General features: G+C 44.0%; 2 protein-coding genes across 12 annotated transcripts in view; both read left to right on the top strand.

Annotated features, from left to right (window-relative positions):
- Window positions 1-25,257, top strand: part of LOC309377693 (secretory phospholipase A2 receptor-like) — a 55,315-nt gene extending 30,058 nt beyond the window's left edge. For 3 of the 9 annotated variants that reach the window (XM_081925333.1, XM_081925337.1, XM_081925332.1), the window contains 3 exons: window positions 19,363-19,467; window positions 22,360-22,466; window positions 24,897-25,257. In XM_081925333.1, coding sequence (XP_081781459.1) covers window positions 19,363-19,467; window positions 22,360-22,466; window positions 24,897-25,056 — 372 coding nt within the window. In that variant the 3' untranslated portion in view covers window positions 25,057-25,257. Of the gene's footprint in view, window positions 1-1,844; window positions 1,952-4,267; window positions 4,629-19,336; window positions 19,468-22,359; window positions 22,467-24,896 lie in introns of those variants that run through there. The other 6 variants (XM_081925334.1, XM_081925336.1, XM_081925335.1 and 3 more) reach the window with 6 other exon arrangements.
- LOC309377750 (uncharacterized protein) lies at window positions 7,049-18,492 on the top strand. 3 transcript variants are annotated; one of them, XM_081925479.1, is made up of 7 exons: window positions 7,049-7,132; window positions 7,235-7,298; window positions 10,713-10,868; window positions 12,112-12,162; window positions 12,759-12,860; window positions 18,098-18,203; window positions 18,477-18,492. In XM_081925479.1, coding segments are annotated over exons 2-7 (444 nt in total). In that variant the 5' UTR covers window positions 7,049-7,132; window positions 7,235-7,270; the 3' UTR covers window positions 18,478-18,492. The 3 variants fall into 3 exon arrangements, with proteins under 3 accessions (XP_081781605.1, XP_081781604.1, XP_081781606.1); XM_081925478.1 differs by having other exon boundaries at window positions 12,043-12,162; XM_081925480.1 differs by lacking the exon at window positions 12,112-12,162.
- Window positions 25,258-25,420: the final 163 nt, after the last annotated feature.

Genomic DNA, 25,420 nt, shown 5'->3' with positions numbered 1-25,420 from the left:
TAAAGAAAAATTAAGTTTGCAAAACAATAATTACCATGTGGTTAGGGTAGATAAACGTGCCAATGCCCACTTATCCCCACTTAACGGCAAAAGTTGGAAATTGAAAAATAACTATAGCACGTACACGAAAATTGATTTCAGATTTGAAATCAGCATTGAAATAACATATAAGAACAGTTGATAAATCTCATGCAACAGAAAATGGGGGGGGTGTTTCCCAGCATACTGTGTATCCCAAGGGAATACATTTTTTGAATACCTCCAACTGTACATAGAGATACATGTCATGTACTACTTTGGCTATGTGTTTAATAAAATATTGAATTCTTGCATTGTGAGAAACAAAGATTATGGTGAAAAGTGAAAAACATAAATTGCATTCCAATTGGTTAACTCAGCATTCCAATGGGTCACCAGGGAATCAGCTGAAAGCCATCAGCATGGGATAAAATATCCCCTACCACTCTCTGGAAACCATTTGGATCCTTTAAGTGGCAGGGGTGGACCATCCGAACCAGCCCCACCTCCCTGCAGAGGGGAAGGGTAGTGGAGAAGTCCAGTTGCACCAGGAAGTGATCTGACCATGGCACTTCTTTTGTTTCACTTTTACTTAATGTCAGATCACCATCATCCATAGAGGTGAACACCAGGTCTAAGGCATGTCCACGGCTATGAGTTGGGCCAAGCTTATTTAGGGACAGCCCCATGGAGGCCATGCATTTCACGAAGTCCCAAGCGGCCCCTAGTAAGTTTGTGTCGGCATGGATGTTAAAATCCAATAGGACAACCAAACTAGGTGTCTCCAGGAGCACATCCGCCATGACCTGAAGCAGCTCAGACAGGGAATCTTTGGTGCAGCAGGGACGTCAGTACACCAAAAAGAATCCTGTACTGCCTCTCTTGCCCAACTTCCAGAACATGCACTCAGAAAGATGGGTCTATCCAATAGGAAGCCTGGTGCAAATCACTGCAACACCCCCCCCACCGCCGACATGACCTGGTTTACTGTGCGTAAGAGAAACCTGGTGGACAAGCAGCAGCAGGAACAGGCCCATCTGCTTCATCCAACCAAGTCTCTGTCACACATGCCAGGTCAAGTCCTCCATCCACAATCAGATTGTGGATGGCAGTGGTCTTATTCATCATTGACCTGGCATTACACAGCAGTACCTTCAGGTCATGTGGGTTTCCCTTGCTGATTCCAGTATTCTTCCAGTCAGGACCAGACCCAGAGGCAGAGATAGTCCTCAAACAACGATTAAGCCTGCCTCCTCAGTAATGACAAGGTCTGGTCTTAGCTTAACTCCTCCTCTGGCCCATGATCACTAAGATCGGATGTCCCGGTGCTTCTGCCCCTGTGGAACCTGCCCCAGCTATTCTGTTGGCTGAGGCCCACTCCCAGGCAGCCCTGACCCTTTCCCCTTAAAAAGCAAAATACAAACAATACAACAGCCTAACAAGATAGTAAAAGTAAAAACAAAGCCAAAAACAATTATGCTAAAATTAAACTAATCCCCACCCCAACTAAGCATTTGTCCCACCCCAACAGAGAGAAAGGGGAATGAATGAATGAATGAATAACAGAAAAAAAACACCAATCAAAGTGCAACAAATTAAAAACGCTTAAAAAAAATTAAGTGTTTAAAACCATTTTTGGCATTTGCAGCAGCAGCAGCAGCAGTGTCTCGGAGGCCTCTCTAAAGTCTCTTAAACTTTGGAGGAAGCATTGAGTGTTTAAAGTGGTATGATACTTCACAGTGCAGATGGGGCCATAGTTTGGGGATGACCTGAGAGGGGATTCTGGCCTCTTATTCCTAGGAAATACTTTCTGATTGTGCTTTTAGCAGGAGTTCCTGGAAAATGCAATTAAAAACGAACAACATGACTTCTGAATTGGGCTATATTATATAGGCAGATGGAAATGGATAGATGAAACTGCCCTTCTCCGAGGGTGAGTCTGGAAGCAAACTTTCTCTGTTTATTATACTGTATAAACTGTGTTAGGAATTCATTTTTTGTTCGTTATTGAAAGCTCTTCCTGTCCTTTGCCTGCATCTAGAACCCAGCACAGTATTTTATTTCCATTGCATTTTATGTTCCATGTCAGAAAGACAGTTTTGTAGGAAGGAAGCAATATTATATCGTCCAGCTTCATCAGAAATGGTAATGCTGCGTAGTTTGACGGGGCTTGATAGTAGTTTCATGCTCAACAATGAAGGGCTTCTACACTGAGACAAGAAATCGCCCCACATGGCAGGGGCTGGTCCAGCAGGGCGAATGTGCCTCACCAACCTCAGTCTGTCCTCAGCCTTCTTATACCTACAACCAGTCTGGGGTGGGGTGGCGGTGGTTCTTCCAGTCGCTGACTCCACATATGGTTAGTCTCCTTGCCTTCCACTCTGCCACTACTTATGGGCACCAGCCACCTAGGACTCCACAATAGCGAAATGCCCCCTCACCCATGACTTCTCACAGTCTCTCTCCACCCTCACCATGTACATGGACACTGTAGTCCTTCAAAACACCCCCGTTGTTGTTGTTGTTGTTGTTGTTGTTCTTCTTCTTCTTCTTCTTCTTCTTCAGCAATCACTTGTAGCTGAATAAGATTGTCTTAACAGTGAATCCGTAAGTCACTATAGAGGCCAATTCTACATACACACAACCTTCCACAGTGGGGGACATTGGTTTCCGGGCAGGAGTTGATCACAGTGAGGGTTTGCCATGTTGGGATACTGCCAGGGAGACGGGGGCATCTGGCAGGCCCCCAGTTATCTCCGGACGATCCCCTTTCTCCCATGGAACAGCATCAGTCAATTAGCGGCACAAGCCTCAGAGACGTTCCAAGACTCATGCACACCCTTTCAGCAGAGTGTCTCCAAAACAAAAGATGCAGACAGAGAGAGAGTATATATACAGCTTTATTCAACGTAGTTCAGAACAAAGGAAAAACATGACCGCTTGCCTCCATGTCCAGGAAAAAAACAGCCAGAATACAAAAGCTATATACAGTGGTACCTCAGGTTACATATGCTTCAGGTTACATATGCTTCAGGTTACATACGCTTCAGGTTACAGACTCCACTAACCCAGAAATAGTGCTTCAGATTAAGAACTTTGCTTCAGGATAAGAACAGAAATCGTGCTCCGGCGGCGCAGTGGCAGCAGGAGGCCCCATTAGCTAAAATGGTGCTTCAGGTTAAGAACAGTTTCAGGTTAAGTACGGACCTCCAGAACAAAGTAAGTACTTAACCTGAGGTACCACTGTACAAACGGAAGTTCCCAGCAAGAGCTGGAAGTAAACAGGCATGTGATACACCAGTCATGCCTGCTCCTTTTAAGGTGGAATGGGACTATATCCTAGCATGCCAAACATGCCTGCCTCTTAGCACATTTCTCCCTTTCGTCCTGAGTTTGAGTGTCTTCAAAGTCCGTGACACCTTTGGTAAAGGCTCTTCTCCAGCTGGAGTGCTCTTGGGCCAGTGATTCCCAATTGTGGGTGTTTATACTACATTTTTTTAGATTTGCCTTGAGGGAGTTTCTAAGCCTCTTTTATTGACCACCGGCTTTACACTTTCCATTTTTAAGTTCAGAATAGAGTAGTTACTTTGGAAGACAATAATCAGGCATCCGAACAAAATGACCAATCCATTAGTGCAGGGTGGCAACAGTGTGTCCCCTTTGCCTCCCACTCAGCTCTGCTCCCCATCATTCTTTAGAAGACCAAGCAATGCTTTTTGACCTCACCTTGTTAAACTATGATAGTTTGAGGAATTCTACTGCTTCTTAAATGTTTGCTAAAGTGTAGGGATGCAGGTACACAGTGCAATTGCCATTCGAAGAAAAAGAGGGAGGCGTTCATGGTGAGTTCTGGCATCTTTTTTCTAGAAAAATAGCACTTGGTAGAAATATAGATACATAAAAGAATGCAAATTTGTCACTGCATCTTTTATTTGTTCAGTTAAAGAAGGTTGGTTTCCAGGGCGGGTGCTGAGTATATATATATTTCTGAAAGGAGGTGATAGGCCACATAGGTTTGGGAGCCTCTGCTTTAAAGCCTTCCAAGTTCATGGCCATCATCACCTCCTGTTGAAGTTAATTTCATGCTGTCTGAAGAAGCCTTTTCTTTTGTCAGTCCAGCTTCATTGAATGCACTGTAATCTGAAGTTCTGAGAGAGGGAGATCTCTTAATGCTGAAATAAAGTACACATCCCATGTGGATAATTTGGTTTTGACTGACTCATTGATTTGTGCTTCCTTTTCTTTTCAGTTACTGGGTAGTCGGCAAGCCAGATGACCTGCAAAATAAACGAGCTTGTGGAATAAAAGCAAAGTGTACAACACCACTGCGATGTTGGGAGAACTTTCCCCGTCTTGATCAAAAAAGAAGCATATGTAAGAAGAAGCCCGATAAACGATGGTTCAATTAAAACTCTTCGTGGACAATGAATCAACCCACCTTTAATAGAAGCCATGGTCAATTTTCCAGATTATGGAATTAAGGGCATGGAAGAGATTAGGTCTCTGACACCAGCACTCAAAAGCCCTTTGTCAATCCTGCATCCTCAGGTGACCTGATTTTGCAACCTCAGATAATGGAAACTCCTGGAAAATAAAGCAAGGAGGACTCAGTCGTAGCCCACGTTCTGTTGCAATAATTAATTCAATACATCCTTCCCCAACCCAGTGCCTTCTAGGTGCCATCAGCCCTAACCAACAGGTTGCGTTGGAGGGCACCAAGTGGAGGAAGATTGATTTAGTATACCTGCTAGAGGGGAACATTTTACCAGATGGGGGGGCGGGGAGGGGAACACAACACTCTTCTTAGGGTTGACTCCCCCTATTGGCAACAGGAAGGGTCTTCGTGTCCTCTCTAGGGGAGGAGTCACCCCACTTCACCCAGACCAACCCTGCCTGCAGTCAGAGCAGTGGCTTTTCTCTTCTCTTTGTCTCTGAGAGAATTGGTCTTCCTGTGAGTGTGTCAGTTTCCATTGTCTTGTTCTATATTACGACTTCTAGACGTCAGTTGGCTCATAACCTGCCAGGCATGGGCCCGCTATCAGCTAGTACTTCACCACACTTCGACCAGTGGGGTCAACAGAGAATCCACAGCTCCAGCGGTCTTCCAGCTGAACTTCAGAGTTCTCCTGCTTTCCAGTAGTCATCTTCCAGAATTCCTGGTTAAGAAAAACCTCTGTCCCACTCAGTTCTAAAGTGAGGGTGCATAAGTCAGCAAGCCTCACTTTCGGTGTTGTACTGTTGCTAGGCAACTCAGTGCACCTGGCATCCTATCTCTAAACAAGATAAACAAGATCCAAACATAGGCCAAGCAATTTGAGAGCCAGTGTGGTGTAGTGGTTAAGAGCGGTAGTCTCGTAATCCGGTGAACCAGGTTCGCTTCCCTGTTCTTCCACATGCAGCTGCTGGGTGACCTTGGGCCAGTCACACTTCTTTGAAGTCTCTCAGCCCCACTCACCTCACAGAGTGTTTGTTGTGGGGGAGGAAGGGAAAGGAGAATATTAGCCGCTTTGAGACTCCTGAAGGGGAGTGAAAGGCGGGATATCAAATCCAAACTCCTCCTCCTCCTCCTCCTCCTCTTCTTCTTCTTCACTCCTTTTACTGATTACAGCTTCTTTGCTTAATTTCTTTGAAATCCTGGATTTGTCCCATAGTGTTCTCCTGCCCTTAAGAGTTATTTTGGTCCATTAAATTATACTTTTAAATTTCAATTGCTTGCCTGAAGTTGACATGGTGGGTGGAACTATGCTGGACCTGAATAAATATTTAATGCCTAGGGTTAAGCGGAAAACTGTGAGATAACAGTCCATGTTCCAAATTTAGTCTCAGAAGAAGAAAAATACAACAATTTGAAGGGTGGGGGCGCTCATCCACTTAACTGAAGAAGTTCCCCAGAAGTCATTAAGCCCTGGGGTTAAAGGGGACAGAACATGATTGTCATTTGTAGAATTCCAAAGATACTCATGAAAGTCATTTTTGTGCACGAGAGTACTATGGAAGTGGAGTAAGCAATAACTAAACTAGATACTTTCCTGGACTTCTGCTATATGTGGAATGCTGATTGGCTGCCTGCCAGTCCCAATCAGGGAAGAGCAGAAGCTGAATGGGAACTCTGGAATGTTCTGCATCAAAGTGGAAGGTGGTTGGAGCCGTTGAAGGAAGGAACATCTGCAGAAAGAGGCTAAGGCTGAGAGAAGATAAAGGACTCCAGGAGGCACCACGGTATCCAAAAGGGGAAAGGGGAAAAGTCGCTTGTATTCAGCTGCCTTTTTCGAAGGACATTGGTTGTCTTACCCCATGTGCTGTTTAGCCCAACTGGCAACAGCTGCCCAGGATCCCTGGAAAAGAGAGGTCTTTCTAAGGCTTCCTCCTGGAGATCCTTCTGGTGGGAAATCCTGTGGATTGAACTAGAGCCTTTTGCATGAAGCATGTCACTAAGCTAGAATTCAGAAGGCCCCAGCTGCCCCTTTACAGTTGGAGAAAAGCAGTCTGCTTCTCTCCCCTGCTTCTCAGGGAATAGGAGATTCCATGTCTATAAATGAAGTGGGGACAGGATGCCAGAGAGCTTTTCATGTCTACTTCCTTGTATAATGAAGAGCTTGTTATGACTGGTTTTTAAACAGTAAAAGTAAAGGGACTCCTGACCATTAGGTCCAGTTGTGGACAACTCTGGGGTTGCAGGGCTCATCTCGCTTTATTGGCCGAGGGAGCTGGTGTACAGCTTCCAGGTCATGTGGCCAGCATGACTAAGCCACTTCTGGCGAACCAGAGCAGCACATGGAAATGCCGTTTACCTTCCCACCAGAGTGGTACCTATTTATCTACTTGCACTTTGATGTGCATTCGAACTGCTGGGCTGGCAGAAGCAGGGACCAAACAACGGGGCTCATCCAATCGCGGGGATTCGAACCGCCGACCCTCTGATCAGCAAGCCTTAGGCTCTGTGGTTTAACCCACAGCGCCACCTGCATCCAATCTTTAAACAGTAGGTTTGTCTCAAGACATTTTAACAGCCTAATCCATTAAATGGTCACTTAGAAGAACTCCAGGATGAGACCCCACTCAAAATGAGGAGATAAGATGGCAGCTAAGAATAAGATCCTGTCAACAAAAAGAGGTGAGCTTCTGCAGACTGCTACTCTGATTTGGTTTTCTACCACTAATTTTTTTCATAGAAGTTGTGCTAACTGTCCACTCCTTTATATGGTTCTGAATGCAGGATGACATAAGGCACCAATCCAAATGAGCAGTTAAAATGGCGGGAGGCCTGACATTCACTGAACGTAAGTTGTTTTTACTATTTCCTCTTCATTGCAATACAGGAAGGCAGAGTTCCTGTACCCATACCTACATCTTGGGAGGGAGACCCTGAGCCTTCCTTTCTGCAGAGTTTGGGGATGATATCTCAAGTGGCAGAAAAATGGAACCTGGTATCTAAATGGTGATGAGGACCACCTCCCAAACCCTGGGAACATTTGTGCCAAGTTTGGCAACAATATTTCAAAAAACTTCAAAACCTATGTAAATCCCACTTCTGTCTTCCATGGCATTAGCTACCCCTCCCAGTTTGGCGCCAAAGATCAAATCCAGCGTGTGGCCTGCTTGATGTGTGGGGCCCGAAACAAACTGGGAGAGCCCTAGTGTCGCCATGGAAGACACCAGGTCCAGAGCCTGTGAGGAGGGAATGGCATCAGCATGGATGTTGAAGTCCCCCAATACCAATAGGTTAGGGAACTCCAAGGCCCAGCCGGCCACCGCCTCCAGCAGGCCTGACAGGGTGGCTCCTGGTGCGCTAGGTGGCCGGTACACCAGCCAGACAGCCAAGCTCACCTCGGAGCCCCACACTAGGCCAACACATTCAATGCCGGGGATCGATGACGATGGTAGAGCCCTGAAAGAACAGTCTATTTATTGGATAATTGGCGTGGCGTAGCTAATTGCTTTACGAATCCAATTAGCCCCAGCTGCTTGCAGCGATCTCTGGTCCGCACGTTTCCCTTTCTGCTGCGCCAATCTGCTTCCGTATGCCACTAAGTGCAGAGTAAAACACAGCGGAGCTATTGCGTCCCGGTGTAAAAGATGCAAACACACCCAGTCCTTAGTGTGTTTATTTATCAGACTTTATTACAGCAGTAAAAAACAATAAATCAGCATTTCTCAGAATCTCCTGGGCTGCTAGCATTCATGGCTGCCGTCTCTTTCAGAGACAAAGAGACAGTGAGGAAAAGCTCCTCCCTCCTTCCAAATCACACATCAGGAATTGAGGGACGTCACACACAGAACTATTTAACCCTGTGAGTTCTGAAAACATCCACACCCCCTCTTCCCTCCATTCCTGAGGTGACATGGGCATTTATATTCACAGACCTTTTGTGCCCCTTCCTGGCATTCTTGTCAGGTAACAGTGAAACCTCCTCACAACTCCCAGGTTCACACTGTGCGAAACCAACCCACACACCTGTGGCCTGATACCTCTCAGGTGGAATGCCCTTCGTTGTGCGACTGGACCGCCTGGGCACAAACTCAGGTACTTCCTCTGACTCACTGTGGTCAGCAGGTGTATCCTCTTCATCACGGGATTCCCCCTCTGACTTAAAGCGTCTTCGAATTCTCTGCATTACGCTAACAGGAGACGCAGGCTCACTCTTGGGCTCCCCCTTAGCAACCTGTGGAGACGCCTCACCCTGTTCTTGACCCTGGTCCGTGACCTGGTCCTCAACAGGATCAGCCCCTGGCTCTCCCTCATCCTCATCCTCAGACAGACATTCTGAGAGAACATCACGCCTTGCAGGAGTCTTTGACCAACCATCCTGCTCATAGAATTCAGCACGTTTACTGACCAGAAGCTTGCTCAGATCACCTTCTGGATATGCAAATCTCCAGCCTTTAGTGGCTGGCTCATACCCACAGAAAATCATTTTCTGGAACTTGGGTCCACCTGGCTTTTGCAACGCCTTTGGCACTGGCACCGAGGCCGGTGACCCAAACGAACGGAGAAAATGAATCTGGGGTTTCCTTCCGTGAAGCATGAAGAACGGGGTGTCACCTACCACTGAATTGTAGGACCGATTCCAGGTAAATGCCACATACCGAATTCCCTCCCCCCAAAAGCTTGGAGGCAAACCAGAGTCTGACAGCAACACCTGTGTAGCCTTAACCAGAGCTTCACTCCTGAGCTCTGCCACCCCCCTCTTTTGAGGAGAAGTCACGTTGTGACGTATCCCTTTCTGGTGAAAGAACTTCTGCAAAGCAGACCCAGTAAACTGTGCACCTCGGTCACTAGTGACTGCTTGCACCTTGGTGGAGAACCTTAGTTCCATCTCCTCAATCCAATTTTTAATCAGTTGTGCTGCATCTTCCTTGGATTTGATAGCAAAACACCACAAAACCTGGCTAAAATCATCCTGCATCGTGAGCAGATGCCTGGCCCCTCCCAGACTTGGCTTTGCCATGGGGCCAAACAGATCTATGTGCACAAGCTCAAAAGGTTTTGTGGTTACCCTGTCCACCCTGGGGTAACTGTACCCTCTTACCTTTGCCTTTTTGCAAGCCTTACAACTCAGGGGTTTTCCACATTCCCGAATTTTACAACCCTTGGTACACTCCTGTAACATCTGAAGTTCTTCAAGAGAACTATGAGCTGTCTTCTTGTGTCACGTCAGGAATTGAGGGACGTCACACACAGAACTCTTTAACCCTGTGAGTTCTGAAAACATCCACACTTTTTGGATTAATAATGCCAATATGATGAGCATCTCCTCAATTCCTTCATCCAAGTGGTTTATAAAATTGTTGAACAACAACGGGCCCAGGACAGAATCCTGTGGCACCCCCCTTGTCACTTTTCCCCAGGATGATAAGGAACCATTAACAAATAGTCCTGTAGCACCTTAGAGACCAACTAAGTTTGTACAGGGTATAAGTTTTTGTGTACATGCACACTTCTTCGATACACTGAAGCAGAAGTCACCAGACCCTTATATATCTGCATACTATCCCTTGCTTTTTCCTGTAGAACTAATTGCAGTTGTTAACAGTCATCAACAGTTTTTCCATACCCATTAAGTCAATCACCCATATCCCACTACCATTCTGAGAAAAACCCCACCCCACCCTCCCACTGTATATAAGGGTCTGGTGACTTCTCCTTCAGTGTATCTGAAGAAGTATGCATGCACACAAAAGCTTATACCAAGAACAAACTTAGTTGGTCTCTAAGGTGCTACTGGACTATTTTTTAATTCTTTATTTTGACTGTGTCAGACCAACACGGCTTCCTACCTGAATCAGGGAACCATTAGTGAGCACTATTTCGGTTCAGTCAGTCAACCAGCTACAAATCCCCCTAACAGTTACCTCATTCCACCCACACTTTACCAGTTTTCTCACAAGAATAACATGGGGAACTTTGTCAAAAGCCTTACTGAAATCAAGATACACTATGTTCACATCATTCCCCTGTTCCACCAAGCTTGTTACTCCATTAAAAAAAAAAGAAATGAGATTTGTCTGGCAGAGTAGAGCTGAAAACTGAATTCCTGCAGCATCATCACTGCCTACGATTTTGCTCCTGAGCTACAAGTTTTTCAGGGATTTACCCTACTGGGATTTAGCTGCTATCAAACAATGGTTTATTTGCAAGTTTTCGCTGATGTTCAAGTAAATTACATACTATGTGACCCAACACCACAATGCAGCTTCAAGAACCAGTGTGGCTTCCAGATCCAATGCAGTTTCCAAATCCAATGTGGCTTCCAGATCCAATGTGGCTTCTAGATCCAATGTCTCTTCCAGATCTAATGTGGCATCCAGGTCAATACTAAAACGCAGACGAAAACCACCTCCCAGAAAGGGTATGTATGCAGCAAACATAGAACTGGTTCATAGCCTAGACGAGGAACACACTGGAAAGGAAAAGTGGGAGAGCAGCAGGAGGCATGTGTGACCAGTCGTAGTGGGAAGGGCTGGAGAAAAGCCAGCCGTGCTCTGTCACTCCAACAGGCTCCTTTAGCCAAGCAAACTAGTGCTATGCCAGCCTCAGGCTGTGTTCTCCCCTGATCCACAATGTGGTAAGGATTTACCTCTATACCACTGTTCCTCGCCCAGGTGAGGAAACAAACCTTTAAATAAGCATGCAACAAAGATAATCTCAAGCCAAGCATCCTGTAGGGACTTCGTTTATTAAAGCTATTTCGTAATAGGACAGCCTTTGCTCTGCTGGGAGAGAGGCAGGAGAAGTGTGCTCTGTTGATCCTCATTGATCTCGCAGTGCTTTTCACTACCATCAACTATGGTATTCTTCCGGAGGGACTTACTGAGAGCCAGTGTGGTGTAGTGGTTAAGAGCGGTAGTCTTGTAATCTGGGGAACCGGGTTCGCGTCTCTGCTCCTCCACATGCAGCTGCTGGGTGACCTTGGGCCAGTCACACTTCTTTGAAGTCTCTCAGCCTCACTCACCTCACAGAGTGTTTGTTGTGGGGGAGGAAGGGAAAGGAGAATGTTAGCCGCTTTGAGATTCCTTCGGGTAGTGATAAAGTGGGATATCAAATCCAAACTCTTCTGACTGAGCTGGGATTGGGCGACGCTGCTATGCAACGGTTCTAGTCCTGCTTAGGTGAATGTGCTTGAAGAGTTCTGATCAGCACCATGGAGCCTTCAACATGGGGTTCCTCAAAGTTCAGTTTTATCATCCATGCAGAGGAAGGTCATCCAGATTTTGGAGTGTGTTGTGAGAAATGCTGATGACACACAGCTCTATCTCTCCTTTACATTTGCAGGTATGGCAGTTGACATACTAGACGGATGCCTGGCCTCAGTAATGGACTGGATGAGAGCCAATAAACGGATGTTTAATCCAGACAAGACTGAGGTGCAGTCAGTGGGAGGTTCCCTAGACAAGATGGGTGGGATATGGCCTGTTCTGTACTCTGAAGGAGTACTTCTGGATCCATTACTGTCACTTGAAATGAAAAGGCAAAAAAGTTAGCCATGATACTTAAGCAGATTTTCTTTCTTTTTGTCCATCAAGGAAAACTTGCTGCTGTTTTGCATGAGATAAAAGAGTTCTTTCTCTCTTCCATTGGTACATTTATTGTAGTGATGCTGTGCCTGGTCCTGTTTTTTGCTGCATTTGGAGCAGTTAGTCTGTGTAAGTCTAGGCTGTGTAGGCCTTTAGCGTTATCCTGGTTGGCTTTACATCAGTATGAAGAACACTTTCAAAAGTGTCACCATAATCCAACCACAGCTAAGCCCTTTTACCTCCCATTGATTCCAGTGCGTAAAGTAAGGATGTGGCTAAATCTCACCCATTCAAATAAATGCCTGTTTCTTGCCCCTCAATAACTGCTTTGGGACTTCTTAGGCCAACATTATGAAGCAACCTGTGCAGTCACCTGTCCTACCTTGCAACTCCCTGTCCCACTTTCCTCCTAGAAAAACAAGTGTACGGTCTGCTTCACTGAGTGGTCGGAACAGCTGAATTCAAACAAAAGAGGTCTTCAATTTATAGACCACCCTTCACAGGGTGATTTACATGTTTCATTTTAATGCAGTTTTATTACTGGAATGCTGCCCACTCTGCTGCCTGATGCTTCATTAAACACTTTTGCTTTGAGATGCGAAGAGCCTTAAAAAATTGCTAACACACGGGGAGCCTTGATTCCAAATCAGCCGCAGCAATTCTGGGTTGGAGGTACTGTCGCACCAGCTGACTCACTATTTCTTTCCCTCCGAACTCTTCTATAGATATTCATAAAAGGGATCACAAATCACCTGATATGGATTTAGCAATGAAAACTATAAGGGACTTCATGATCAAAGAGAAACCATCCCTCCAAGGAAGGAGTGGTAAGTAAGGTGTTATAGTCCATACACCTAGGGCCACTCCTTGCCCCAGCTCCAGCAGGGGGTATTGCCCCATAGCAGAGCTTCTTCCCAGCCCCTTGAAGAAAAGTCACTGTGAAGTGGCTGGACTACAGTAGGATAGTAGTAGGTGGAAGAAGTTCCATCCTCTCACTTACCACTTGCCTTCTGGAAATGCTGGGCCCCCAGCTCATATCACCATTCATAGCATTCAACAGGGACAAAACTGGGAGCCCATGTTTGCTGAAGAGACCATGTAGGCTGTGTCTGCATTAGAGTGTTCATGTGTATTTGGAGGCTTGATACAGTGTTTCTGGAGAGATTACTTCCCTAGCCCCTGGGCAAAAATAATACATGGGAAACTTGTGTCCCTGGGACTATTTCCATCTGAGCTATTAAAATTGGATTTGATTTCTGCCAAGAGAATTATAACTCACAAATTAGAGGAGATGGATTTACAATTTAATATTGCGACAGGTGGTGGCACCTGTTCGCCGATAAACCTTGGCTTAACACCACCAACGAAACTTCCATCTTATTTAACTACCTTATCTGTTGTTGTTTTTTTAAAAAAAAAAATTATTGGTCTTTTACACATATAAAAGACAATACAGAACAAAACACAAACATCAAAAACATACAACAAAAATTTGACTTCCCCATACCTTCCTTTCGCCACATCCTTATTTTGCCATTTTTTCAAGCAACTCTTCAGTCAATTTTTAATCAAGTCCCCTTTAAATTTGCTTAAAGTTTAACATTTACAGCTGTAATTCTTTATTTCTTACCCCTTGACATCTTATCAGTCCACAATTTTACAATAATTTTTGAGATATATTTTAAATTTTCTCCAGTCCTCTTCCACTGTCTCTTTCCTCTGGTCACGGATTCTGCCGGTCATCTCTGCCAATCCCATATATTCCGTCACCTTCGTCTGCCATTCTTCCAGAGTAGGTAGTTCTTGCATCTTCCAATACTTTGCCAACAGAATTCTTGCTGCTGTGGTTGCATACATAAAAAATGTCTTATCCTTCTTTGGTACCAATTGGCCGACCATGCCCAAGAGAAAAGCCTCCGGTTTCTTTGCAAATGTCCACTTAAGGACTTTCTTAATTTCATTATAGATCATTTCCCAGTAGGCCTTAATCTTTGGGCAGGTCCACCAAAGATGATAAAAAGTGCCTTCAGTCTCGTTACATTTCCAGCATTTATTATTGGGCAGATGATAGATCTTTGCAAGTTTGACTGGGGTCATGTACCACCTATAGATCATTTTCATTATGTTCTCTTTCAAGGCACTACATGCCGTAAATTTGATACCGGTGGTCCATAACTGTTCCCAGTCAGCAAACATAATATCATGACCGATGTCCTGTGCCCATTTAATCATAGCTGATTTCACCATTTCATCCTGTGTGTTCCATTTCAGCAGCAAATTATACATTTTAGATAAATTCTTAGTATTGGATTCTAACAATTCTGTTTCTAACTTTGACCTCTCCTTCTGAAAACCAAGTTTCCTGTCCTGCTTAAATGTCTCATTTATCTGACGATAATGTAACCAATCTCGAACTTTATGCTTTAGCTTCTCAAAACTTTGAAGCTTCAATTTTTCACCATCATATTCTAAAATTTCACAATATTTAGGCCAGTTAGAGTCCATGTTAAGTTTTTTCACTGCCTTCGCTTCCATTGGTGACAACCACCTGGGGGTTTTACTTTCCAATAGGTCCTTATATCTATTCCAAACATTATACAATGCTTTCCTGACAATATGGTTTTTAAAGCTTTTATACACCTTTACCTTGTCATACCACAAATATGCATGCCAACCAAAACTATTGTCATATCCTTCCAGATCCAAAATGTCTGTGTCTTCCAGAAGTAGCCATTGCTTCAGCCAGCAAAAAGCTGCTGATTCATAATAAAGTCTTAAGTCTGGCAGGGCGAAGCCCCCTCTATCTTTTGCATCAGTTAAAATCTTAAATTTTATTCTGGGCTTTTTGCCCTGCCAGACAAATTTAGATATATCTTTCTGCCACTTCTTGAAGCAGTCCATTTTGTCTAGGATCTGCAACGTCTGAAATAAGAACAGCATTCTTGGCAATATATTCATCTTGATAACAGCAATTCGGCCTAACAAGGAAAGTTTCAGCCTAGACCATATATCTAGATCTTTTTTTACTTCTGACCAGCATTTTTCATAGTTATCTTTAAATAAATTCGCATTTTTAGATCTTAAATTTACCCCCAGGTACTTAACCTTTTTTGCTATTTCCAACCCAGTTTCACTCTGAAACTACCTTATCTGTGGTGACGCACAGGTATGCCTTTATAAAGGCTAGATTCAATGTTTTCCCATCAAACGTGTTGGGTAACAGACTCTCCAACGGACAGATCTCACTCCTCTGTGACTGTAAAAGTGGATCTATAGAATCGTTATATCATATAATCTTCTGTTGTCCATTACATTCGGCTTCACGGTCCAAGTTTCTGGCCCCATATTTATCGAGAATTGCTGACGGACCTCAGGAAGCCCAAATAATATACTTATTAAACGACGAAGATACAAATAGATCCCTTGCAGTCGCTAGATACCTGATTAATGTTTTATTTCAAAAGAGGAGAAATGGATCACTGTATGACTCTGACAGCTTAGCTAAACTTAAGAACCATTAATAAGTGCCAGAACTAAGACGCATACCCCCCAAAATCTGAGGGATTTGAATTGCGGTTTACATAGAGGGAGCTTATTGTGTATAGTGTTTACTTAACTGAAGTAAAATTGGTTTTATATGGGTGTTTTAACTTGGAACTGTTTAAATTGTATTGTTTATGGATAAATTTTGATGTATTGTTTTCGATATGGGCCAATGGCCGCAATAAATCTAACAGAACAGTGTATGCGGAGACACTGTTTCTGCATCTTCAGCCAAACATGAGCTTTTTTTCGATTTTATGCCTCCACAATCTATCCCAGATGTTCCTGTCCACACTAGACCGGCAGCACAGCTAATCATTCTGGCACCAGCCACAATGACTAGGTTCTTCCACTCTTAATGGAAGTATGTCTTTGAATACCAGTTGCTGAAAACCACAGAAGGGCAGGGTTCCCTTGCACCTAGGTCCGGCTTACAAGTTGAACTTTGGCCCACTTGCTAATTCTCAGCTGTGCTGGAGTTCTTGTACCCAGAAGACAATGGTTCAGCCCCAAACCAGAACACCAGCAAGACTCCATTCTAAGACCTGCAAAATGATCCAAGTGCCATGGCACCCAACAACCAACCTGAACTGCACTTAGCCCAACAAGAAGACCACAATGTGCACACCCTGGAGTCAGATGCCACTGTTCCCCCCCCCCCCAGCTTTAACTAGCCAGAAAGAAGAGCAGGAAAGAGAGCATACTGCTGAGTGCGTTAGTGCAAGCACTTTGCTCATGTCTTCATCCAAAATTAACCACAAAGTACAGGGCAGGATGCAGTGTTGGACATAGCTGCCAACTTTTCCTTTTTCTTGCGAGGAATCCTATTCGGAATAAGGGAATTTCCCTTTAAAAAAGGGAAAAATTGACAGCTATGAGTGTTGGATAATTCACAAGACCTCTCTAAGGCCCTTTTAACCTGGCCCAGGGGGCAGAGCCCACACTCACCAGCCCCACTGAAGAGGCTCCTCATGAGGCTGGAGGAACATCGCCCGGCTGTGAGGCATGAAGGCCGCTCCTGCAAGACCCTTTCCACCTGGCCATGGGGCAAGGCCCACACTCACCAGCCCTACTATGTTAAATATGTATTCTGTAGTTGACCTCCTTTGTAATGTTTTATTCTGAAATCTTTAAGATAATATTTTACTTTTCTGTCACATTGCTTTGACTGTATACTCTATATTTTACTTTCTTCAGATTGTTTTATTTATGTTTTATTGATTCAATATGCTGTAAATCCTTTGATATTTTCTTAAAAATGTAAAGCAGTATAGAAATTTTAAAAATAGATAATATATAAACAATGTCACATCAAAGCAATTGCAGAGGCAAGCAATTTTATTCTCAGTACTAATTGATATAAGAATTAAAGACCCCGGGTGTATATATTTTATTTAAATAATGTTTCAGTGTTTCATATTAATTGCATTTAACCTTTTAATATGTATGAGGCTTGATTTCTGCGAGTTCTCCATTTGTGAGTCTCTTTATCTGACCCTGAAAGCAGCACAAATGGCAGGATGTTTTCCTATGAGTTAGGGTGTTAAGCAGAAATCCTTGGAGGTTTCCTGAAAGACAAATGGAGGAATGTTATTAAAGACTGATCATAGACTAGGTGGCCAGAGCAAAGTGGGACATTCAATATCTAAAAAGAGCAAAAGGCCTAGGCACTTCTGGGCAACCCCAAGGTGATAGTGGGGGAAGTGGAGAGCAGGAAGACACTATACATGTTTTCTATCCCATGGCTTGTAACCTTTCCTGACGTATGAGAAGATGTTTGGTGACTCTTTGTTTGCTGTGTTTGAACTACAATATAAGCTTTTATTCTGAAGCGCCTCTTGACAGACCTTCTCAACTAGCACCTTGGGTTGAGCTCTGTCCTATTGCAATAGATAAATAAAATACAAACGTATCTTGGAAGTCAATTGGAATCTGTTCCGGAAGTCTGTTCAACTTCCAAAACATTCGGAAACCAAAGCGCGGCTTCTGATTTGATCCAGTTACAGATAGGTAGCCATGTTGGTCTGCCATAGTCAAAACAAAAAAAATTCCTTCCAGTAGCACCTTAAAGACCAACTAAGTTAGTTCTTGGTATGAGCTTTCGTGTGCATGCACACTTCTTCAGATACACACTGATTTGATTTTATCGTTTGGGAACCGATTTGGTCAGGAGCCAAGGCGTTTGAGATCCAAGGTACAACTAAATGAAAATACAGAGTCTCTAAATCTGGATGCTGGACTCGAAATAATTTCCTTAGTTCTGTGGTTTATTTAAAAGGTGGTCCCACACCTGAGTAACAAACAGAAGTGGTGCAGAAGTGAATTCTTAGCAGACAAGCAATAGAATAACAACACCGTTCTAAGATCTCCAGAGCACAGTTAATCAGATCAATGCTCAGCAGATTACAGACCACCCAGATTGCTAGAATGTGGCCCATCACAAGTTATAGGGAAACAGCCTTTGTATAGAGTTGAATAGCTGTTTGATATCTCACTGACCTGAATTATCCAAACCTTTCAGATTCTGAAATACTTGCTGAAGCTGAGAAGTTAGCAGGTGAATTGCTTATATGGGCTGACAGAGCAAATGAAGTCCAGTCTGCAATCAGTAAGTTATTCCTAAAATGGTGATGTTGAGAAATCAGAGGATAGGGGGAACCCAATGTCCTGAAAGCCCCTCATCTGAACAGCTGTTGAAGGTATAAAGGTCCCACCATCCTCTAGAATCTTCTGAGTTTCTGGGGGTTTTCCTGTTGTTATTCTGTCTCTCACAGCTACAATAAACCTACCATTAAAATTATGGACTGGTCATTTCTTCGTCAGAGGGCAAACAGGCAAATTTAGCAAGGGATCAGATACACACACACACACACACACCCCGGTATGAGAAGAGCAATGAGAGACACTCCAGGGTATAATGTTCTGCACCTCCTCCATTGAAGACTTTATCTGCAAGCAGAATCATAGAATTGTTGAGTTGGAAGAAACCCCAAGCATAATCTAGTCCAGTAATCTAGTCCAACCCCTGCAATGCAAGAATCTTATCTAAAGCATCTTGTCTAAATATGTGTCAAATAAACTATACTTCTTAACGACACTCACCTCCACTATTCCTCAATTTTCTCAATGGAAACACAACCCTGGGCAAGCAACTGGAACATCCCTAAATCTTGCTACTGCTCGGCAGAGATTGGGGGTGCCACACAATCTTCATAGCATTACCAATCTGTTGATGAATGCAAACATTGGAACAGGGAAGGAAAAGGAGGACAAATGACCTGGCTAAATGTGTCCTTTATTAGAACAAATCTTTCAGAGTGTTAGCTACCATGTCTTTTGCTGGATTGTAATGAAATATCAGTATGTAATTCATCATGACTTAATTTAAATACAGTGGTACCTCGGTTTACAAACTAAATCCATTTTGGAAGTCTGTTCTGAAACCAAAACCGTTCTGAAACCAAGGCGTGCTTTCCCTAATGAGGCCTCCCGCTGCCAGTGCCCTTCCACCATTTGGATTCCGTTCTTTGACCGAGTTAAAGTTCTCAAACCAGGACACTACTTCCGTTTTTGCGGAGTTCGTAAGCCAAATCGTTCTTAAATCGGACTGTTCTTAAACCGAAGTACCACTGTAATAATAATAATAAAACCTGTAAGACCTTCAGTCCAGCTAAAACTGGTTTGTTTGTTTTCCTCTCTCTCTCCGCCCCCTCCCCTTCCCAATTTCTGGCTGTATTCAAAGATGACCTCACCTCAAATCATCAAAAGTGGCAGATATATCAAGAGGCTCTCTATTTATTTGATGAAGGACTAGTAGACTGGAGTCAGGCAGACAGCTTTTGTGAGAGTCAAAAATCCAAACTGGTTATTATTGAAAATGAAAAAGAGGAGGTAAGCTAGCTGAACACTGTATATATAAATGGCATGAATAATCCTTTGCAATTTGATGGTTTTAAGCCTTCCTGGGCAAGATACTTTGGCCATAGCTGCAGTATACATTTAAAGCATGACAGTCATGGCATCCCCCAAAGGATCCTGGGAAGTTTGTTAAAGATACTGAGAGCTTTTTTAGCAGACCTCCTATTCCCCTCACAGTGTTACAATTCCCAGAGTTCTGTGGGAAGTGGGATGGATAGATAACCCACTTTGAGGGAGAAAAGAGCCCTCCTAACAACTAACAACTCTCAGCACCAAACTAGAAATTACAGCTCCTAACTTCCTGTTCTAGTCTGTGCCAATACAGTGGTGCCTCGCAAGACGAAAATAATCCGTTCCGCGAGTCTCTTCGTCTAGCGGTTTTTTCGTCTTGCGAAGCAACCCTATTAGCGGATTAGCGCTATTAACGGTTTAGCGGCTTAGCGGCTATTAAAGGCTTAGCGGCTAAAAGGCTATTAGCGGCTTAGCGGCTTAGAAAAAGGGGTGGGAAAGCGAAAAAAATCGCAAGACTCGCAAGACGTTTTCGTATTGCGAAAAAGGCCCATAGGGAAATTCGTCTTGCGAAGCGCATCGAAGAACGGAAAACCCTTTCGTCTAGCGGGTTTTTCGTCTTGCGAGGCATTCGTCTTGCGGGGCACCACTGTAGTGGCGTCTCTCCCATTCGTGAGAAAGACTCTGTCACAGAGGAGGGGGGTAACCTGAGGCTGAATTGCCTCCCGTACTTCCTTGAGGGATATAAAGGAGAAAAGATACCCACGATCATCTCCTGAACCCGTTCCTGCCTCCATGGAAGCAGAGGTGTGTGAGGTGCTGGGTGCTAAGCCCTCTGCCATTGAAGCAGTCTCTAAGTCCACTGTGCCTTTTCCCCTCCTAAACTGAAGGGATTCAAAGAAGATGAAGATGTGACGCAGATTAAAATTTGGACTCTTGGATTGTGTTGGTGTTATCCTGCATAGTGAGTGATGTAGCAGAACAGATTCCCTTCAACATAGCAGGAAGCTAGTTTGCAGATTTGTTTGAATCTGAAATATACTCAGAGTCGAGAGTGGATTTCATGCTCTTTATTCAGCTCATAGTGGTGAGGAGGAATGAAAGTTTCCCCAAAGTATCTGATTTAAATGCATTATTTACACAATAGGCCCCACGTGATTGGCTAATTCCGGAATTCTCCTGTAGGCCAATCAGGTTGTGGTTTCACTTCCATCTGGAGCTGGATTTGGTGGCTCCTGCAGACCAAACATACTCCTGCATTGTTCTAGGACCAATCAGACTGCCGCATTTTGGATCCTATTCAACTCAGTACATAACAGAATCTCTTTAGTTAAGTAATCCAATCTGGCTTGCCCAGATGGATTATTCCTGATGTCCCCTTTTATCCCTCTTACAAGAATAAAGAAACAAGTCTTTCCTTTCGAAATAACAAGAGGTTTACTCACATTTCAGTTCACGATTCGATCCCTGAAAGGCAAGCTTTACTTTAGTAGTTACATAACAATCTGTGAGTTCATCTCGCATGGAGATTGAGCTCATGTGCTGCTGGCTGAAAGCCAGCAGACAGCAACATTTACATTAAGAGAACAACATGGCTGCATGACAGCAGCAAGCAAGAGATCGGCAAGAGAGGGAGGATGGCTGCGTGACTGCTCTTTTATGGAGTGAGCCAGGGCCATGCCCATCTCCCAGGTCACATCCAGGGGGAGGATGCTCCAGACCAGCGGAACAGGAAGTTACACTGACTGGATGTCCCCACTTGTGCCCACGCTATGGAAATAAGAATATTGCATTTGACTGCACCAGTGGGTTACATCCCACAGAGCAGACAATAAGAACTTAGTGAACCCCAAGTGATCCAACTTGATAGAGGAAGCCTAGTTGCACATGCTAACAGCAAACCCCACCGGTGAGTTTAGACAGGACATTCCTGCATTGCAGGGGGTTAGACCTTCGGGGTCCCTTCCAACTCTACAATTCTGGGATTCTGGGCTAGAAAGGAGCAGATTTGTCTGCACAAAGGAGAACTGGGATTTCTATTGGTGGGACACATCTGTTCGAGAATCTTGGATTTGGGGAGAGGCTATAATATGGATTTGAACTGTGAAATATCTAGGAGAATGTGGTTAGTGTCGGCGTCCTCCTCCCCCCCCCAAAAAAAATTAAATATTATGGGCCGGTTGCTATGATCTTACTGGTGGGAAGTTACACCAAGCAAGATGGTTGACCTTGGAGTTCCTATCTTAAAAAAAAAGACTTCAAACTACATGTGATTTGGGACAGAGGAGCTGAGCAGCAAGAAGACTAATTATTGGACTGGATTGCTATGTTACTATATATGCATATGGAAGGAGAGGAAGTTTTATTTTAATTAACATTAATTAATGATTTAGTAGGGATTGACAATCTGATAAGTAGCCTCACTGGCCAAAACTGGAAATGTTAAATAATGTATGTGCAGGAATTGATTGCTAGAGAGCTGTTTGAAAAGTAAAAATATTGCATTTTGTAAGGTTATTTGTAAAGTCTGAAGATAAACTAGAAGTAATCGGGAAATATGATGCAGCATGAAGGAGAATCATTAAAACGTCTAGGAAGACTTATGGGAAGTCAGATTTGGAAAAATGTTAAATTTGTTTTAATTAGTGACTAATTTGTAAAGAAAAAATGAAAATCAATAAAAAAAATGCCCCCCCCAAAAAAACCCCTACAGTTCCCAGGATGCTTTGGATGAAGCATTGAGTGTTTAAAGTGGTATGATACTTCACAGTGCAGATGGGGCCACAGTCTGGGGATGACCTGAGAGGAGATTCTGGCCTCTTATTCCTAGGAAAGACTTTCTGATTGTGCTTTTAGCAGGAGTTCCTGGAAAATGCAATTCAAAACGAACAGCATGACTTCTGGATTGGGCTCCGTCATTACGTTGGATGGAAATGGATAGATAACACTTACCCACCACGATAGTGAGTCTTGAAGCAACATTTCTCTGTTTATTGTATTGTAGAAACTTTGCTAAGAATTTGTTTTTTGCTCTTCTTTGAAAGCTCTTCCTGTCCTTTGCCTGCATCTAGAACCCAGCACAGTATTTTATTTCCATTGCATTTTATGTCCCATGTCAGAAAGGCAGTTTTGTAGGATGGAAGCAATATTATATTGTCCAGCTTCATCAGAAATGGTAATGCTGCGTAGTTTGACGGGGCTTGATAGTAGTTTCATGCTCAACAATGAAGGGCTTCTACACTGAGACAAGAAATCGCCCCATATGGCTGGTCCAGTAGGGCGAATGTGCCTCACCAACCGCAGTCTGTCCTCAGCCTTCTTATTCCTACAACCAATCTGGGGTGGGGTGGCGGTGGTTCTTCCAGTCGCTGGCTCCATATATGGTTAGTCTCCTTGCCTTCCACTCTGCCACTGCTTATGGGCACCAGCCACCTAGGACTCCACATAGCCAAATGCCCCCTCACCCATGCCTTCTCACAGTCTCTCTCCACCCTCACCATGTACATGGACAATGTAGTCCTTCAAAACACCCCAGTTCTTCATCTTCTTATAGCCGTGTAAGATTGTCTTCCATGAACACAGTCTTAACAGTGAGTCCGTAAGTGGATCCACACGTGAGGACATAGGTTTCCTGGCAGGAGTTGATCACGGTGAGGGTTTGCCAAACGTGCCTTCCTCTTAGCACGTTTCTCCCTTTTGTCCTGAGTTTGAGTGTCTTCAAAGTCCATGACACCTTTAGTAAAGGCTGTTCAACTGGAGTGCTCACAGGCCAGTGATTCCCAATTGTTGGTGTTTATACTACATTTTTTAATATTTGCCTTGAGAGTCTTTAAACCTCTGTTGTTGGCCACTGGCATTACACTTTCCATTTTTAAATTCGGAATAGAGTAGTTACTTTGGAAGACGATAATCAGGCATCCGAACAGCATGACCAGTCCATGACTAGAGCAGGGTGGCGACAGCATGTCCCCTTTGCCTCCCCCTCAGTTTTGATCCTCTCCATTTTTTGGAAGACCAAGCAATGCTTTTTGACCTCACCTTGTTAAAATATGATAGTTTGCCTCTTTGAACAGAGAAGAAAACATAAGTGTGAGGAATTCTACTGCTTCTTAAATGTTTGCTAAAGTGTAGGAATGCAGGTACACAAGGCTTGCTGTGTTCCATAGTATCGTTCATTGGTTATTGTTGCTTTCCACCATCATCACCCCAGTTAGCTCTGGCTAACAGAATGAAGAATCTACTAGAACCGCAGGATCCTATGTCCACTCAGAACTAATGAGTGTGGAGAAAGAGAATAGAGAAAAGGCTTTCTCCTACTCTCATAACACTAGAAGTCATCTTTCTTAAAAGCCGTGTTTCCCTAGTGTGCGATACCGCCTACTGGGGGCACTGGAACGATCCAAGGGGGGCGTTGAATAATAATAAGTGGGGTGGAAGAGAAGAGAAGAGAAGAGAAGAGAAGAGAAGAGAAGAGAAGAGAAGAGAAGAGAAGAGAAGATTCATCTGTTATGTAATGATGCTTACTGCCAGGTTGGGCTCCGTTGTGGGTTGGCAACAAAAGTTCCCCTGGATCTGGCAATTGCACTGGAGGGGAGAGGTTTTCACAGGCTAGGGTGAACTTTTGGGCTTCACCCAGACCCAGGAAGTGGATCGCAGACTGCCTGCCTATTTGGCCCATGGCAGGCAGGATGCGGCACCGGCTCCGCCCCTGGTATAGATCGGACTGAGCCGGCAGTCTTAACTCTGGTCCGCTCCATGGAATTTTAATCTTTATTAGGTTGTAGGATATAGGTAGAAACAGGGCATTTTCAGGGGGAACTCACAGGAACTCAGTTCTGGAACCTCCCAGGTGGGTGCAATTCAAAGAGAAAGAGGGAGGCATTCATGGTGAGTTCTGGCATCTTTTTTTCTAGAAAAATAGCACTGGGTAGAAATACAGACACATAAAAGAATGCAAATTTGTCACTGCATCTTTTATTTGTTTGCTTTAAAAAGGTTGGTTCCTGGGGGGGGGGGTGCTGAGTATTTTAATTTTTTTTCTGAAAGGAGGTGGTAGGCCACATAGATTTGGGAGCCTCTGCTTTAAAGCCTTCCACGTTGGTGGCCATCACCACCTCCTGTTGAAGTGAGTTCCACAGGTTAACTCCATGCTGTGTTAAGAAGCCTTTTCTTTTTTCAGACCAGCTTCATTTAATGCCCTGGAATCTGAGGATTCTGAGAGGGGGAGATCTCTTAATGCTGAAATAAAGTACACACCCCATGTTGATGGATAGGGACACCAAGCCAGATGTGTGGGGTATAAATAAATTAATAACAACAACAGCAACAATAATAATAATAATAATAATTTGCTTCTCACTGACTCATTGATTTGTGCTTCCTTTTCTTTTCAGTTATTGGGTAGTCGGTAAGCCAGACAACCACCTTTATAAACCAGTCGGTGCAATAAAAGCAAAGTGTGCAACACCACTGCGATGTTGGGAGAACTTTCCCCGTCTTGATCAAAAAAGAAGCATATGTAAGAAGAAGCCCGATAAACGATGGTTCAATTAAAACTCTTCGTGGACAATGAATCAACCCACCTTTAATAGAAGCCATGGTCAATTTTCCAGATTATGGAATTAAGGGCATGGAAGAGATTAGGTCTCTGACACCAGCACTCAAAAGCCCTTTGTCAATCCTGCATCCTCAGGTGACCTGATTTTGCAACCTCAGATAATGGAAACTCCTGGAAAATAAAGCAAGGAGGACTCAGTCGTAGCCCACCTTCTGTTGCAATAATTAATCCAATACAGCCTTCCCCAACCCAGTGCCTTCTAGGTGCCATCAGCCCTAACCAACAGGTTGCGTTGGAGGAAGATTGATTTAGTATACCTGCTAGAGGGAAACATTTTACCAGATGGGGGGCGGGGAGGGG

Source organism: Podarcis melisellensis (assembly GCF_964234715.1).
Source record: "Podarcis melisellensis genome assembly, chromosome: 9".
Lineage (NCBI taxonomy): Eukaryota > Metazoa > Chordata > Lepidosauria > Squamata > Lacertidae > Podarcis > Podarcis melisellensis.
Note: the sequence above shows the minus strand (reverse complement) of the source record. Positions and strands in the feature narration are given on the sequence as shown.